Here is an 18,512-nt window from a genome sequence, read left to right as displayed (position 1 = left end):
CCTTTATATTCTTTTACTTTGTCACTGTACTTTTAATGAGAAATTAATTGGAGCTGGGTATTGTTATTCAATAGTGGAAGGAAAGAGGATACCAAATATTTTTTCAGATATATAAAGAGAAAAAAGAGAGGTGAGAGTAAATATTGTAATGATACTAGGGAGGTTGTAATGGGTGACAAAGAAATGACAGATGAATGTAATAAGTATTTTGCTTCAGTCTTCAATATGGAAGATGCTAGCAGTATGTCAGGAATTCGAGAGTGAGGGTCAAAAGAGAGTGCAGTTGCTATAACTAAGGAGAAGGTGCTTGGGAAGCTGAAAGGTCTGAAGGTAGGTAAGTAAGTCACCTGGACCAGATGGACTATACCCTAGAGTTTGGAATTAGTAATGTTGAAAAAAAATACTACTACTTACAGCGAAGATTAGTGAGGCACAGAGATCAGTATTTACTGACAAGTGCCTTTATTGTTTAAACTAATAAGTTTGTGAATTCATACACTAAGTACCTTGTGTGCACACTCGCTAGTATTCCTGACTTTCCTGAATAGTCAAAAAATAGCAAAGGCATTACCCGGGCAAGGGAGTTTATGCTGGCCGAGCATTCCTCATTGTCCCTATTCACTCATCATGTGTTTCACACAGGGTTGCTTACACTTGTATCTATAATAGCTATTATTCGAAGTTACTGCTGCCAACACACACAAAGCATCAATTTTTATATCCATTCCTTATCAATTCAAATATTGCATTCTAGTGTCATTGGCCACAGGTGATATGTCTGTCCTTTAACACCTTGTTATTGGCTCTGCTCCAAGCCAGCATCCATTTATTGCCCTCTTCCCATCAAGTGACAGTTGATAATTTATGGCTTTGTTCTCAATCAGCAACGAGCTTAAATCACTTCAGGCAGGCATCAACCCCAACGTTCACAAACTCGCATGTTATAGCCAACCAAAGAACATCTCACAAATAACTTCTTATTTGGAAATGATCTCCAGTCCAGCAGATTACCTGAAGAACCATTGTGTCTTTAAAATATTGGATCAAGCCTAGCATGTCAAGCTCAAAATGGAGAATAGGTGTCTTCACAAAATGGCAGCTCCCATCCCCAAGCATGCAGCAAGAACAAAGTCAATTAGTCTGTCTGTTTCCACTGACCTTGATTCATTTGAATTCACTGATTTGTAGGTTGTCGTTCTTTCTGGCCAACAGTAGTGATCATCCAAGAATCACTATATTCTGGAATGGTTCTTGAGGACTAGAAAATTGCAGATGTCACTCCACTCTTTAAAAAGGAGGCGAGGCAGAAGAAAGGAAATTATAGGCCAGTTAGCCTGATTTCAGTGGTTGGAAAGTTGGAGTCCACTTAGAACAGAGATGAGAAGGCATTTCTTCAGCCAGAGGGCGGTGAATCTGTGGACTGTGGAGGCCGAGTTATTGAATATATTTAAAGTGGAGGTTGGTAGGTTCTTGATTAGTCAGGACATTAAAAATTATGATAAGAAGGCCGGAGGATGGGGTTGAGATAGATAATAAATCAGTGATGATGGAATAGCAGAGCAGAAACAATGGGCCAAATGGCCTGACTTGCTCTATGCTTTATGTTCTAATGGTCTAAAGAACTCCATATGCTAAAAATTCAAAACAAAAATTGAGAATGCTTGAAAACTTGCAATGGGTCAAACAGCTTCAGTGCAGAGGGAAACCTGGAAGGACCTTCACTGTAATTGTAAAGTGAGAAGCAAGTATGAGAGGAAGGGAGAGGGGTGGAAAGACGAGAGAAAACCTGAATGCCCTTAAGATAGCAGAGATGCATATGGGCATGAGAAATGTATCTCTGCTCCACCCAATCGTCATCAACAATTCTACAGGTAGCACCATTTCAACGTTCGTGTTCATGGGTGTCATTATTTCACAGGACTTCATGGAGAATCATATCTCCTTCACTAACAAAAAGGCCTGGCAGTTGGTAAAACTCCATTTTTCCCAGTTCTGGTGCAGTTCTACACTGTCATCATAGAGAGCATCCTCACAGTATTCTCTACTGGTCTGGTTTAGTGTAGCATCCTTTCCAATTATAGTGAACTGTTAGGTCAGCAGAAGAAGTCATTGGCTGCAGTCTACTGTCACCAGAAGATTCGTATGTGTCCAGGGCAAAGAAGTAGACAGGTGGACTCATTGCGGACACTACCCACCTGAAAACTGTCTTTTTCAAAAGCTTCCTCTTGAAAACACTTATAGTGCGATTTTAAAAAATTCATGGCACTTTAAAAGCTTTTAGCTCCAGGCAGTTTGCCCAATCAATCATTCTGTTTAGCCCCACCCTCACTCACCTCTATCTATTACCTCAACACTGCACTGTAAACACATTAATCCACTGATTACATTGTAAATGCACATTTCATTTCATATCTGTACTTTGACCTCTAACTTGTTTTATATAATTCTTTATTCATTATAATTGTTGAAATTTGTTTTTTTGTTATATGTCACCTCAACCTACCACAGCAAATTCCTAATACATTTAAATGTATATGGCGAGGAAAGCCATTAAAGAGCGAGGAACTTCCCAATGTTTGGGCGATTGAAGTGCTGGTTAAGATTTGAAAGGCCAGGGTGTTGGGATCAGAGTTGAGGGACGGGCCGGTTCTGCTCACTGCCTTGTGTTGTTTACTGAGGTCTGCGCTGACCTGAGGCTGTGGCCTGCTGCAGGTGCCGTGACGCCTGGCTTTATGTCTTTTGTAAAACTTCAGTTCTGACTGCAATTTGCTTACATTTATTGTTTGCATGATTTTTTTTTTCTCTCTCTGTGCATTGGGTGTTCACCGAACTTTTTAAAATCGGTTCTTTTGGGGTTTCATTGCTTTGTGGCTGGCTTGATAATAAATGTAATTTGAACTTCGAACTTTGATCCTTGTGATGGAACAAAGGTAGCTCGCACAGCACTGACCCAAGCTGTTTACCCCCCGTGCAGGCCACAACCACAGCGTGAGTGCCACACGGTTAACTGGAAGAAGTGCAGCTAATTTACTGCTTCACCTGGAAGGAGTGTTTGGCTCCTTGGCTGTGGTGGGAAGGGAAGAGTTTAAAGGGCAGACTTTGCTTGAGCAGGAGAATGCCTGTTGAAGACAGGGGAATAGATCATGGAACGTTGGAGGAAGTGGTCCTTTTGCAGCACTGGGATGGAAGGGGAAATTGTAATACCATAGCAGAAAGCATGGAGAGTGATGCACTGAATGTGGAGGTTGATGGGACCGAGGGTGTGAATGAGGAATCTTGTCCTTTTTCTGGCTGAGAGATTTTGTACGAGCAGAGTTGTGGAAATCAGCAGGGGCGTCATTGAGAGCCCTGCCAACTATGATGGAAGGGAAGATCTGTGAAGGAAAAAAAATAGACATCTTCATGGCTCTGGGTTGGAACGAATCATCATCAGCGCAGATACAGTGATGGAGAAACTGAGCAATGGGATTGAGTTTTTGTAGGAAACGGTTTGGAGGAAGGTAATCATGAGAAACTGTTCGAGTTCAATATTGATGATTGATGGAGATGAGATTACCTGAGATGGAGATAGAAATATCAAAAAACTGAATAGAAATCTTATGTGGACCAGCTGACACTGACAACAGTGTGGAAATTGACAGCACGGAAGTTTCATGTTCTTTAAGCGCTGGAAATAGTGGAATGCCTTCATTGATGTTACAAAGAAAAAGCTGAGGGAAGGGGCCTGAATAACTGTGCTGTGTACAATAAAACAGGTAATGGCAACGTGACACTGGGCCCACGAGATCTGTTCTACAGTTGTTCTAATTAACAAATTGGACTATGAATGACTTGACTTACAGATATCCAATTTTATACAAATTCCCCAACACATTATTCAAGAATTTTTCAAGTTGTTTGTAATAACAATAAACTATTTCATGGTATTCATTAATGAATGGATACAGTATAATTTGTAAATGTAATTATGGCTGATGTTAGGGTGATTCCCCAGGGACTGCCTGCGCTCTGTTCTGTAGTGTATTTCTGTACTATCATTGCCTTTTGCTGCGTTGTGAATCCATTCAAAGAGTTTTTGATAATTTCCAATTCACAAGTTTTATCTGTAAATCTGCATGCTTACTAAATTCCATTTTCCCCACATTAGTAATAAATGTCAAACTTTATCCAACGCGTTTGGCTGTGCTTCGCCTTCCATCTTGACATTTAGAATTTTGCATCATCCCTTTCTGTGCATTTTTGGGTAATCTACAAATGTAATATTGATTTTAAGCATATTCTTCATGGTCATTTATTGCACATATTCATAAAATTTCTGGAAATTATTCTAACCCTTAAATACTAAATCCATTTTTACAGCTCAGTCTTTTAAAGAATTTGCACAACTCCTTCATACTGTCGAAGAGGAGCGAAGAAGATTGGTGAGAATTACTTTTATCTTAAAATTGTTATTGCAACATGACTATAGACTCATAGCTAGAAGGATGATTTGTGGGCATAAAACAAACATTAGTCATTGAAAAGTTCCTCAGATTTGAAAGACGTGTTCTGCATGAATGTATTTTTGGGGGCATACTATTTGCTAAACAGTTAAAAGATGTGGATTTGGGATGCATGAACACAGATTTGCATTTAATGATGGCAACAGGTTTGTAGCAAGGAAATGGCAAAGTGATGTAACTGTGCAAAATTGTTGGGGACATGGATAAACGGATAATGAGCAATGGGGATGATATGATGCAGGTTAAATATTGAAAAATTATAATAAACCATGAGAGATTGGCTCCATTGTGTGAGGAAGTGATAAGAAAATATGAGACATTTAAGATCATAAAAAGAATTAAATGAAAAGCTCAAATATTTATTTAAGCTAATTATTGTTAGATATAGGAAATACTTTCATATAAACATGGCATGTCTGTTAAATAATAGGATTCGACAGCTTAATGTCTAAGCATATGTTTAGTTTTGTCTTCTGTCTTGCAGAATATCCAATCAAACTATATTTTTAAGACAGAATTATACTGACGAGCGTGATTTTTGATAAATGAGCACTCCAAGTAGTACCGATACCACCACCTTTAGCAAGATGTACTTGAAAGGTTAATACAGTGGATTCCAGTTAATTTGGACAACCACTTCTCTGGGACAACTCTTGAAGAACAAAACTAATTGAGAAAATACCTGGGATTCCCTTCGTTTATTTGGGACACTGTGCTGCTTAACTGGTACAGGATACTGTTGCCAAATAGTTTCGAACTAGTGTCAATCGAGTGCACTTGTGGTCGTTAGACACTACACCGTACTTAGAGCAAACAGCTTTTATATAGTGTCAATTGCGTGTGTGTGTGTGTGTGTGTGTGTGTGTGTGTGTGTGTGTGTGTGTGTGTGTGTGTGTGTGTGTGTGTGTGTGTGTTCAAAAAGCAGTGATTTGTATCACTGATAGTTGGTGAGAAATAAGACAATTCAAACTGTTTTGCTAATCGCAGTTTCAAGTATTGAGGCTTGGAGATGCCGGAAATGGCTGGGAGTGAAAATGAAATGATTGCCCTACTTCAACAAGTTAGGAACTGCAAAGAATTTGAAGGTATCAAAGATAATCTTGAATATTACGATGGGAAAAAAAGATTTGGTGGATGCAATCATTGAAAGCATTGTATGAAGGCAGTCCATCATCTGTATGAGATGTCTGTGCTGATTTTGTTCATCTATTGTCAAATCAAAAGAACATGCATTGGATGAATTGTTCCTTTGATAACTATTAGGAACTATTACACAGTTTTATTGTACTCTAGTAGTATTGTTAGTGTTCTAATTTGTTCTGTATTTTATTTAAATTTATAAATTGTTAGCTAAGTTGTAATTTGTCTTTTTTTTTGCTTTTTAACTGTTTCCATTAAACTTTGGCTAATAGGGGTAGCTGCTTAATTGGGGCAATATATACTGGTCCCTATGTGTCCCAATTAACCAGAATCTACTGTATTTCTAACTTCTGTTATTTGGGGTATCATCAGCTATACAAGCAAATCAGAACAAGTTCTGTTCCAACAGCACAGATCTATTTTATTAACTTCCTGAGTTACCATGAGTCATGTTTCAAAAATTAACACCAGCCTGGCATGATTTAAAATAGACGATTGTTAAATCAGTGGTACAGAATAAACAGCACCTGGGAAAAGACTGATAGAAGGTGACTTGCAATGATTCTGGCTAATATAAACTGCTTAAGAGACATCTTTATAATTCACACTTCTGAAAATCGATAATGTGCAGCACTCTTTTCCCTATAGAAGCTGGAGTTAGTGTAAACAAGTGGGAGCACCGTTGGAGACAAACAAATCTCCAACAATCCTTAAAATTTGTCACATTCCTGCAATTAAAAGAAGTGAGCTTCCTGGAACATTGGCAAGATCTGCAAAGTTTTTTCAGTTGATCTATGTAAGATCGGTAATATGTCTATTCTGTACGTCATTAGCATCGATGCTTATTTCATGGTTTAAGTATTAGCATCATGAAGTGTATTTGAATGGCTGTTGACTAGGGTATTGAAAATTTGTATGCTTGGCAGAATTTCAAATCTTTGTTGTGTTGCCTTTATGGCATTTGTTTAGTTTATAATATTTTCGCTTTAGTAATTCGTTTGTTAGCATTTTTTAGTTAAAGTTAGGATTGTTTAAAGTAAATTCATTGTCTGTGATATATCGCGGCATGTGATGACGTCACATCCGGTTTCGCCGCGTCTTGTGGGAAAATACCGGTTTGGAGAAATGGGAAGGAGGGGGCTCACATGTGCAAGATCAGCGCAAGAAAAGTTGTCTTTCTGTGCACTAGAAACATAGTGAAGCAACGCCGTAAGTTCATGAGATAATCGATATGTTGAATTAAAATGTTAACGCTGATTCTGTTAAAAGTAATGACGGTTGATAAGGTTTACGTTTTCGTTAGTTAAAGAGTTGCGGATAGTTTGTGTTGAAGTGTATTTAAAGCAGTCAATGGCGTAAGTAGATTCTGACTGTATGCTGCATTTTAATGTAATGTAGTTGTAGTTTACCTTTGCAAGTATTTACGATGTAAATGTGATATCAAGAAGGAAACAAATACTGTACAAATCTTGTATTGTTTTATCAACAGTTTTCACCATACGTTAATGTGGAAGAGTGAACAGTAAACGGTTAATCTTACTGCGATCCTGTTTTCATTGACTACGGTTTACCTTGGTGTTTAGTTCAGCGTTCCCTTACACCTGAGCGAGAACACTACATTTGTGGTTGAGAATGTGCACAATAATTCTTTTCAGACTCAAATAGACTAGTTTTATCATTTATCAAAATCCTATCTGCCTAGATGTTGAATTTCGATTTGCATATGTATTTACAATTAATTATTAGTCACAGGTGAAAGGGTAAAGTCATGATGTCACAATAGTAGCCGGTGGTTCAAGCAAGTACAAGGACCACGATTCCTCTCCTCTAGGGCTTCAGGTAAATGATTCCTGGTAATATGTACCAGTAGCAAGAACCATCTTGTGCAGCTGTTATTACAAAGTAATCTGAGCAGTTTGCCTCAGACGTTTGTGGTCCATAATATGCTCCACCCAAATCTGAGCAGTTTGCCTTAGATGTTTGCGGTCCCTAATACGCTCCACCCAGATCATTTCCAGGGGCAATATACCTCGCGTGTATGGAGTGAGCATTTTTAATCTGTTGAAATACATCAAAAGCAAAAAGCACTATGTTGATATTAGTACCACTAGAATACATTCAACAGATAATCTATGGATTGACATTAGTAAGCATTCTAGTGCCAATTCAAAAGAACCACAGATTCGTAATACCAATTGAACCTGAGACCAAAAAAGTCAACGCTGTTACTTCTACAAACATGCATGAAATGAAACTTCCTTTGACCCCTAAGGCATATCCTGAAAACTTCTAAAACTTTAAAGTATGTATATTATATAATCTATACAATGTTAATAAAACGGAGTTAATTACATATTGGAATTTTTTTTTAGTTAAACACGATACTGTGTAAGGAAATCTTCCAGAAGTGTGTGTCGGTGAATCAATTATTGACTGTGAGGAAGCCTACAGCCATTGCTGTCAAGTGGAGAAACATTTGGTGATTCAGCCACTCTTCCATTTTCATGAGTTGAGTGAAACTTGTAGACGTGAACTAAATAATATTCTGTAATCAATATGTTAATTTTATTTCATTGCAGTGCGCATCCTGGCTTTTGATCCCCGTGTCTTTTGTGTTCTGTTCAAACCGGTAGTAGTTATAGCTGTGCAGAAGTCTAAGATGACAGGATACCTCATGCAAAGTAAATCACTACCTCGTCCTCACATTTGACTTTAGCACTGTAGTACTTCATTGGGCCAAAAAAAAACTATTATTGGAAAATTAACGATGAAGTTAAATGAATTACTTGAAACAAATAATGTGATATATCTACAGGTGCTTAAAAGAGTGATTTGCATAACGTCTTACTCTGAGAACTTTGAAGTGACTATTTTTATTCCCAGTCTCAGATAAGAAATGGAGATCACTGTCTCGTATTACTGTATATTTCTAAGCCATTAGTATTGTCTTAATGGCAATTTGTAACTGTTTGTTGCATCCTCAGTTTCTTGGGTTTGCAGATATTGGCAGGAAAGCCCCCTGCTCATTACTGACTGAATCTCCTTTGTTGTAAACAATTTTGAAGAACCACAACTGTAGCAAGGGCATAGATGATCAATGTATACAAGTTCTGTTGCCTTCGTTGTGTGGATATACAAAGCCATGTGGTGAATTAAACACCTACTCAAAAATCACCTGAGTCGGAAGCTTCCTTCAGGGTTTTTGACGAATTTTTACTTGTGAAAATGTGAAAAGGTTAAGTAAAATATGTATGAAATTCAATACAGGACAGTCACGCAACTTAATATACTAATACCGTCGACTGTTCTCATGGTCGGCTCTAACCAAGGTAATACACACTTACACTCCATAACTGTGCCATGTAAACAAGAGTAACCTTGTGGCACAAAGATATCTTAGTAGCAATAAAAGATAAACATAAAATGTCTACTAAATGTTTACTGATATTAACAAAACTGAAGACTCGCAGATATTGCTGTTTCAAGGGCAAATAAAGAGGAGATAGAGATGGATGTCATTCCATCATGTGGTTCAAATTGAAATCCAAAATAACCCGCGCAGGAAATGGTATAAAAACAGCCCACACTCAGGAAATGATGTTCATCCAAAACAAACTGCGTCTCTAGACACCAGAACATAAATACTTAACTAATGGGAGGTGCAGGTTCCCACAAATATACCATCTTCTACAATGACAGAGCCCAGAGCGCGAGCACAAAATGTATGCTTGAAATAACTCAACCATCTTCAGCTGCAAGTGACAGCTATCCTGCTTGGCCAGACCCTCAGGTCCCCACCCTTATAGTTGGCAATAAGTATCCTATTTGCTTTACACTTTGACATATTTGGAATCGGCCATGGGTACTGGTAGTATTCAGGCCGTGGTGCTCCAGAACCACCATTTGTTTTCGTATTTAATCCTCAGCAGTAGACTCCAATACTCATACTTCCTCAGACCTGTCTCGTTTCACCAAAATTAGAACACATCTAACCAATCTCACACTGCTCCCAATCCTCAGTGAAGTAAAAGAAAGTGTGATCAACAGTACCTTGAACCAATCCTACTTTGTCTGGCTGCATCAAGACTGCTTGTTTGCAGACTTCCCCAAAACTCTGGCACAAGCATGTTAAATTGATTTCTGTAAGGCAAGTTCAGAGCAAATGGTTTTGGCATAAGAATGCATTGAGCCAGCTGTAGCATTAACTAATAGTCATTAGATATTGGAGGGAAACTTTCTCAAACATGAAGGTTCATTGTTGTGGCTTTTGGAGGCCCTTCATACCATATCTGCATGATCTCCTTGGTAGCTGAGGCTCAAAACCTATCAATGTTATAAAATCTGAACTGCATGTATTTACTGATCATTTGCATAGTATCCATTTCATTTCAAAATGATTTATTGAAATAATCCATGAGTTTATGTTGCTACCACCTTAAGCAGTCTCTTTTGGTTAGAGTTGACTTGCTTCCAGTACATTTCAGTAGGTTCTGAGTGGCCGGTAATGCTTGTGTGGGATCTGTAACCCTACCATATTGGGATAGGAGGAACTTGATGGAGCTGGTGGGTGGATTATTTGGGAAATTTCACCATTCCTGCTATTTTGCCATGTTTCCATATGCTCCCAAAAAGTCAGTGAAGAGTTAGATTCTTCCTTGTTTGCTGTTTCTCTTTTTTTGAGTAGATACTGACCAGGGATTTCCTTGGATTGATGAGGATGTTTGAATATTTTTCTCCCAAGGAAGCTGTGATAACATCTTGGATCATTTTGCTATCCCAGTGGGAATATCTTACCATGACGGAGCTTGGAATAAAGTACATATTTCTGGAGTCTAAATTTGGACATGAACAGATAGGATTTTGTACTTCTGTGGGGAATTGAAAATCATATGGGTCAAGCTGGAAAGGCCATGAGCTAATGAATAGTCTGGCAGGAACGAGAGACGGAAAGATCCACTCTTACTCTTGTATGTGGCCTTGTAAAATGTTACTGTGAGGATTAAGTTTGCTGAATTAGTGCCATTTTGTCATGTTGTAAAATGTTGCTGGGGGGGCTCAGAGAATTTGGCATAAACCTCAGCTGCTTAGCAGGTTGCCTGAGGGATTTACTTTTTACAGACTTGTGGCACTTCAGTGAAACCTACAACTTCAAGTAGTATAAAAATGTGTGTTTTGACATGCTGGCATCTTCTGATTTTGCTTCCCCTTGATTGATTATGAAGAGTTGGAATGTCAGCCTGTATTTCTACCAGTAATAAAATAAAGCTAAGACTGTCACGATGTTCTGTAGAAATTCTGTGAGCGCAGGACCTTTCACACTTGTATCAGGTTCAAACAGCTTCTATCTCACTGCAGTAAGTCTGGTGAACAGTTTCCTAGTACTGAACTCGCAGTCTACCTCATCACGGCCTTTTCACCATACTGTCGACATTTTCTCCGTAACTCCACAGATGCACCGTGGAGATCACTCTGTCTGCGTCACAGTCTGGTATGGGGTGGGGGAGTGGGGCTACTGCATGGATTGAAGTAAGCTGCAGAGAGTTGTAAACTTAGTCAGCTCCATCACGACCACTAGCCTCGTAGTATCCAGGACAGCTTCAAGCAGCGGTGCCTCAAAAAGCTGGCATCCGTCATTACGGACCCCTATCACCCAGGTCATGCCTTGTTCTCATTGCTACCACCAGCAAGGAGGTACGCTCAAGGATTTAGGTACAGTTTCTTACTCTTGGCCTTCCTATTTCTGAATGGACAATGAACCCATGAACACTACCTCAGTACATTTCTATTCCAGTTTTTGCATTATTTAATTTAACTAATTGATATACATATATCTTACTGTAATTGTTTTTTCCCTCTATTACTATGCATTGCATTTTCACAATGTATGCCAGTGATATTAAACTTGGGATGCCTGTCATCTGTCTGTCTTCTGTGCCTGATAAGTTGTAGGGCAAAAACTTGTTTGATGCAATGCATTTTTCTGTAAGAGCGATTATATCAACGTGGATGACAAATATCTTTCATGTCAGAAAGTGCATTTGTTACTGTATAAATATATTAAAACCAAATGGCATTTAATCCATATAAGTTACAGGACACTTGTAATTATAATTCCCCTTTAATGTCACCCACCAAAGACTAAATAGAGTTTATCCTTCTACTGCTCTATTGCCACCTGCAGGTTAAATATATTATAATTATAGTATATCAATCTGCAGCAAAAAATAAACTGAAATGTGCAGTTGATGGCTCAGGTTACAGTTGTTTATGGGTCATAGCTTAAGCCCTTTATTTCGATTAGTCAGTTGGTAAAACTGAATTTAGATCCTATTGAATTTAATTCCTATAATCAGCAGTTTTGTAGATTTTTCCTCCTAAAGATTCCTCTGGTTTTATCTACCAAAACCTTTATTTATGACTTTGTCCTTTATGAATTCCCTGGCAATGGTTAGTGAGAGTTAGCCACCCACTCTGTTGTTTCAGCTCGGGTGGCCTCGCTCAGTCTTACACCTGCAGTTAAATTAGCCGAACAGCTGGCTTTGTACAACTGCTTCCAGAACCTGAATCAATTTAATGAAGATATTACAGCTAATGATGAGCACTCTGTTTGTAAATAGCACAGTATAAAGTCTGCAAAAAACAGTGATTCATTGTGGTGGAGTTTAGTGCTGGTCTGTTACAGATTTTTAACTTGAATTTCAAGTGGATAATGATGGATTCACAATGGTACTTAAAGGAATGAAGGGATTGCTAAATTGTATTGGACCAATGTTCTTCACAGAGATAGCATTCATTAATTAGGTTGGTCTTTCATTATGCGCACAATGTTTCTGTCAGATGACTTCAATCAAACGGCACTCCTTGAAAAAGGTCTGTATTATAAAGGGTTGAAAAGATATTGTTTATTTAATTCTTATAAATTCCAGGAAAGCAAATTCTATTCCGTAGATGACATTTTTCAAGAACAGCCACGTTTGTGTGTACTTGTGATTGCTGTATTCATACTACTGTATATTGCTTGTATTTCATAACGTAATAAATAGTGTATGTAAATCATTTGATGTTTCCGAGTGACATCGCTTGTATTTTTCATTGCCTGTCTTGATAGCTTGATGAATGTAAATGGTTAGTGTTCTGTTTACTTCAGACGGCCACAATCACACAAATATTTACGTACGGCATTCAATATTTTGCATAGCCCCGCATCTAGTAAAGAATTACGGACCTAGAAATGAGGTGCAAGTTTAGCCTGGCTCGCTACCTCCATGTTACCTAGTGAACCTGTATCCACCAAGCTTATTTCTAGAGCAGAGAACAGGAGCAGGGTATAAAGGTGGGTATCTCTCCTGCGAATTAAATGTGGCTGGATTCTCTTGAAACAGTAGTACATAGGAAGGGATAGTTGTAACCAGAGAAACAACCGGGACGTCATTTGAATTTGTGTCCAGATTTTCCTGTCATCCACTTCAAGCTCTCGTTAGGTGATGTTTGGGAAGATGGAGAATAGTTTCTGGGTAAAACCTGTGATGCTTCTCCATGTACTTTTGTAGCTAAGTTCTGCTAACGGCTTATCCCTTGACTGGTCAAGTTACGTGCATACGACCCTGAAACTAAATCACAGCTACACTTGATGGTGGAGGTGTAGCCAAGCGTTTGCACAAATTATAATCCTTGTTAGCTGATTTTCACTCAGTGGCCACTTTGTTAGGTACACCTGCTCATTAATGCAGATATCTATTCAGCCCATCATTGGCAGGAACTCAGTGCATTAAAGCACGCAGACATGGTGAAATGGTTCACCAGCTCAGAATGGGGAAGAAATAAGATCTATGAGACTTTGACTGTGGAATGATTGTTGGTGCCAGACGGAGTGGTTGTGTATCTCAGAAACTGCTGATTACACACACAGCAGTCCCCAGAGTTTACAGAGTGACGTGAGAAACCAAAAAAAAAAGACATTGATTGAGCAGCAGTTCTGTGGGTGAAAACAGCTTGTAAATGAGGGAGGCCAGGGTGGAACAGTGGTGCGCAGAAGAGCATTTCTGAAAGCACAGCGTGTTGAACCTTGAAGTGGATGGGCTACAGCAGCAGAAGATCATGAAGGTACACGCAGTAGCTACTTTATCAGGAGCAGAAGGTATCCAATAAAGTGTCCACTGAGTGTATCCCAAGCATTCCTGACCAGAGGAAACTATTTGGCTGGAAGGATTATCCCATTCTAGCAAGTTGCACATACCACTCTCAGGAATCCAGGTGCGGCACCCTGACGTGGACAAAGGTTGGCCATCACTGGAAGAGGAAGGAAGAGTGCTGGGGTGGACTTCAAGCCAGATTGGAGATTAGAGGCCGAGAGTGGAAATGGAACTGTTGTTCAGCCCCACTACTCTGTGTCAGCAAGATTACCCCCCCCCCCCCCCCAACTGTGCCCATCCCATCTACCTGCATTTGACCCGTCTCCCCCTCTCTTCACCACTACTACTGGCCAGGAGGTGCAGGAGACTTGGGCCCCATGTCGCCAGGCTCAGGTTATAGTCGTCCTATAACCATGGGCTCTCCTCAGTGCTGAAGTGACTGCACAGCCTGCAGAGTCACTTCCAGGGACAGTGCCCTTGTTACATATGGATTTTCATGGATTATTTTCCAGTGAGTACCTGCAAGAAAATAAATCTTAAGTTTGTATGTGGTATGCATACTTTGAAGTTCGAACATTAGCTGGTTGACGTTGAGGCAATGCCAAGAGCAGGTTCAGGATGAGTTAATCACATCTCCCTGGGTTGCTACAAATGACACAAAGAGAGTTGAATCTTTCTTGGTGAGAAAGGTGTCAAGCTGGTGAAGGGGAATTTGAAAGAGCTTTGTAGGTAGAACCTGTATGCATTTGACAAGGAGTCTGTGTTGCATTTCTCTTGGGAACCAGCTGCAGATTTTCTTCTGGGCTTACCGACCCTTGATGGCTGCCCATGTACAATGCACAGAAAACCTTCACCCACTTTAAGTGAGCAAGACTATTGGAAGTACTCAACAAGGCATCTGTAGAGAGAGGGAGAGGCTGTTATCATTCGGTTGGTACACAAGTTTGAAAACAGTAACCAAGGGGAGGGGAATGAGGTTAGTGATGAGGAAATAGCTCCTGGTATCTTATTATCTTTGAGAATCTACTGAACAATTCACGTTTACTTGCAACTCAAAGAGGTATTAGATCCACCAAGGCTATGCCAGTTCTCAAAACATTCCTAAAAGACCGTTCCCCGCTGCTCTCCTTGTAATTTATTCCCTCACACATGTCATTAAATCTTTTGCTACTTGTCTGTTCTGCACAGTAATTTACTGTAGCCCATTAGCACAATGCTTTACGGTACCCGTGACCCAGGTTCAATTCCCGCTGCTGCCCACTTCGCCCCGTGACAGCATGGGTTTCCTCCGAATGTTCTGGTTTCCTCCAGTCGTACAAAGACGTACCAGTTGATGGGTTAATTGGTCATTGTAAGTTGTCCCGTGAAGAGGCTGGGGTTAAATCAGGGGTTGCTGTCGATGTGGCTCAAAGAGTTAGAAGTGCCTACTCATGCTGTATCTCAATAAATAAGTAAACAAACTTGTCCACGTGCCTTTGATGCCTTTGGGATGTGTGAGGAAGACAGAGCACCTAGGGAAACTCGAGTCGCAGGCAAATTCCATACAGAAAATTTCCGAGGATTATCTTGGAGGGAAGGTTTCGATAGATCTTGGAGTAGATTATAAAAGGTTGGCACAACATTGTGGGTCGAAGGGCCTCTTCAACATGAGCCTGGAGCAGAGAAGAGTACCCAGACAGTGGAAAACATCCTGTATTGTCCCGGTACCGAAGAAACCACAACCAAAGGAGTTGAATGACTTCAGACCTGTTGCCTTGACGTCGCACGTGATGAAGACCATGGAGCGGCTGATAATACAGAATCTGAGGCCACAAACCAGGCACGCCCAGGATCCTCTTCAGTTTGCGTATAAGGAGAAGGTGGGAGTGGAGGATGCTATCACGTATTTGCTGCACAAATCACTCTCTCACCTAGATGGGGTCAGTTGTGCTGTGAGGATTACATTCCTTGACTTCTCTAGTGCCTTTAACACCATCCAGCCCAAGATCTTAAGGCACAAACTAACGGAGATGGGAGTAGACTCTCACATGGTGGATTGGATAGTGGACTACTTGACAGATAGACCTCAGTATGTGCGGTTGGGAGACTGTAGGTCTGACACGGTGGTCAGCAGCACAGGAGCGCCGCAGGGAACCGTACTCTCTCCGGTCCTGTTCACCCTGTACACATCAGACTTCCAATATAACTCGGAGTCCTGCCATGTGCAGAAGTTCGCTGATGACACGGCCATAGTGGGGTGTGTCAGGAATGGACAGGAGGAGGAGTATAGGAAACTGATACAGGACTTTGTGATCTGGTGCAACTCAAACTACCTGCGTCTCAATATCACCAAGACCAAGGAGATGGTGGTGGACTTTAGGAGATCTAGGCCTCATATGGAGCCAGTGATCATTAATGGAGAATGTGTGGAGCAGGTTAAGACCTACAAGTATCTGGGAGTACAGTTAGACGAGAAGCTAGACTGGACTGCCAACACAGATGCCTTGTGCAGGAAGGCACAGAGTCGACTGTACTTCCTTAGAAGGTTGGCGTCATTCAATGTCTGTAGTGAGATGCTGAAGATGTTCTATAGGTCAGTTGTGGAGAGCGCCCTCTTCTTTGTGGTGGCGTGTTGGGGAGGAAGCATTAAGAAGAGGGACGCCTCACGTCTTAATAAGCTGGTAAGGAAGGCGGGCTCTGTCGTGGGCAAAGTACTGGAGAGTTTAACATCGGTAGCTGAGCGAAGGGCGCTGAGTAGGCTACGGTCAATTATGGAAAACTCTGAACATCCTCTACATAGCACCATCCAGAGACAGAGAAGCAGTTTCAGCGACAGGTTACTATCGATGCAATGCTCCTCAGACAGGATGAAGAGGTCAATACTCCCCAATGCCATTAGGCTTTACAATTCAACCGCCAGGACTTAAGAACTTTTTAAAAGCTATTATTAATGCTTTTTGAGATAGTGATTTAGATGCATATCATATTTTTTACTGAGTTAAGTATTGTATGTAATTAGTTTTGCTACAACAAGTGTATGGGACATTGGAAAAAAAAAGTTGAATTTCCCCATGGGGATGAATAAAGTATCTATCTATCTATCTATCTATCTATCTATCTACTGTGCTGTTATGTGCTAAGTCTGAATCAAACTTGGCTTGCTGTAGCTGTAATTCAGCAGCACTACCTGCTGCCTAAAGGGAGATAAAAGACGTTAAAGAACTAGCTGCGGAGGGGTGTTTGGTGAAACTGGTATTGAGGGCAGCTTTGAGATGACAGGGAGTTGATGGTATAGAAGAGAAAGCATGCGGGCGTGTTTGTGCTGGTGTGGATCACAAAATGCTGCAAGAACAGTGTTTTTGAGGAATATTGAATGTGTTGAATGTTTGTCATTGAGGGTGGATATGCCATTTCTGTTGAACTTCTCAACTTGAACAGCTGGAGTTGTCCCATTGCATAAGGGTTGCAGCCCAGGGTGACCTGGACAGCTGTTACTGGGATTTCTCATGTAATAGTGTCTTGCATGGACCATTTGGTGCTAGATTAAGTGCTACATATTTTGTGTGGCTTGATATTCTGGCTAAAGTTGAGGCGTTTTCTTTAGAAAACTCCAAGTGCTCAACACATTGCTCCTCGGTGAAATTGACGGTTAACAAGAGACCCTTGATGACCTGCTTTGGGTTTGTTCTTTGGCAAGGTGCACTTCAGTTCCCTCTTCTCCCAACAGCTTTCCTCTCCTGATACTTCTGCTGCTCCTCCCTCCAGCTGCCAAGACAGACCCACCAGACCACACGCGGATGGAATAAGCTGTTTGCAGAACAGTTCAGCATCAGCGCAAATTGGAATGAGCCAAATAGCCATAAGAACCCCAGAACTTATCAAAACAACATATCAGATACTGGAGATCTGGTAAGAAAACAAACGGGGTTGGTAACAGATTTGGCAACATTTATAAAGTGTAAAGGTCTTCACATTGGTACTCTATAAACATTTGTTTTTTTAATTCTAGAATTTAATAAGATTCCTAAGAGGAGAGACTGGCAATTTATCTCTTTGGGGAGGAATTTGGAGTGCAGAAAGCTACTACAACCCTCATTGAGGATTAAAAAAAAATGTTATAATTATCATTGTGGGTACTTGTGAGGTAGCTCAGAACTATATGCTGACTGGCACTTCTGTGGCATAGGATGTGAGTCAAATAGCTCTGCTATAGCTGAACTGGCAGAGGAAGTAACAAAGCTTTATGCCATTGGATTGGATGTGAGAGAGACAGGATTGGAGGGATGGATGGTGGGTAAGTTTCAGTAGGATTGTGAGCCATATTGTTGGTACCATAAGGGGTCTGGGGGCTCTAGCATCAAGAGCTGGAGAGGATGTCCATTGCAGTTAATTGTTAGTTGGTGAAGAATATCAGTTGAGTACATGGTTTGGACTTGGAAAGACAGTATAGTTAGCAGGGGATAGGAGCAAACCAAAACAAAAAGGAAAAAAAAGAGGACATGTCTATGGGTGGATAGTATAGACTCAAGAACTGGAATGGTTAGGCCCATTTTAGACACCAAATCAGACCTTGTCTTTCCAATTGACCCCTGCTCTATTGACTTATTTCCATTTGCAGGTCTTTGTGTGCAGAGAATTTGTACGTTCCTGTTCTATTTACTGTTATCCTGTGTGTCCACTTCAAACAAAAGTCCTGCTCAGTGATCTGGACAGAATTTTTGGAAGTGCACACTGTATACAAGTTTTTCGATAAAGTCCA

The 18,512-nt window shown here is 40.4% G+C and overlaps 1 protein-coding gene across 2 annotated transcripts in view; it reads left to right on the top strand.

Moving 5' to 3' along the window:
* arhgap42a (Rho GTPase activating protein 42a) overlaps nt 1-18,512 on the top strand; it is a 286,674-nt gene that overhangs the window by 115,399 nt on the left and 152,763 nt on the right. For both annotated transcript variants that reach the window (XM_073043280.1, XM_073043281.1), the window contains exon 3: nt 4,360-4,421. In XM_073043280.1, coding sequence (XP_072899381.1) covers nt 4,360-4,421 — 62 coding nt within the window. The remainder of the gene's footprint in view (nt 1-4,359; nt 4,422-18,512) is intronic.

This window comes from Hemitrygon akajei, chromosome 4, assembly GCF_048418815.1.
Source record: "Hemitrygon akajei chromosome 4, sHemAka1.3, whole genome shotgun sequence".
Taxonomy (NCBI): Eukaryota; Metazoa; Chordata; class Chondrichthyes; order Myliobatiformes; family Dasyatidae; genus Hemitrygon; species Hemitrygon akajei.
This window is presented reverse-complemented; position numbering and strand designations above follow the sequence as displayed.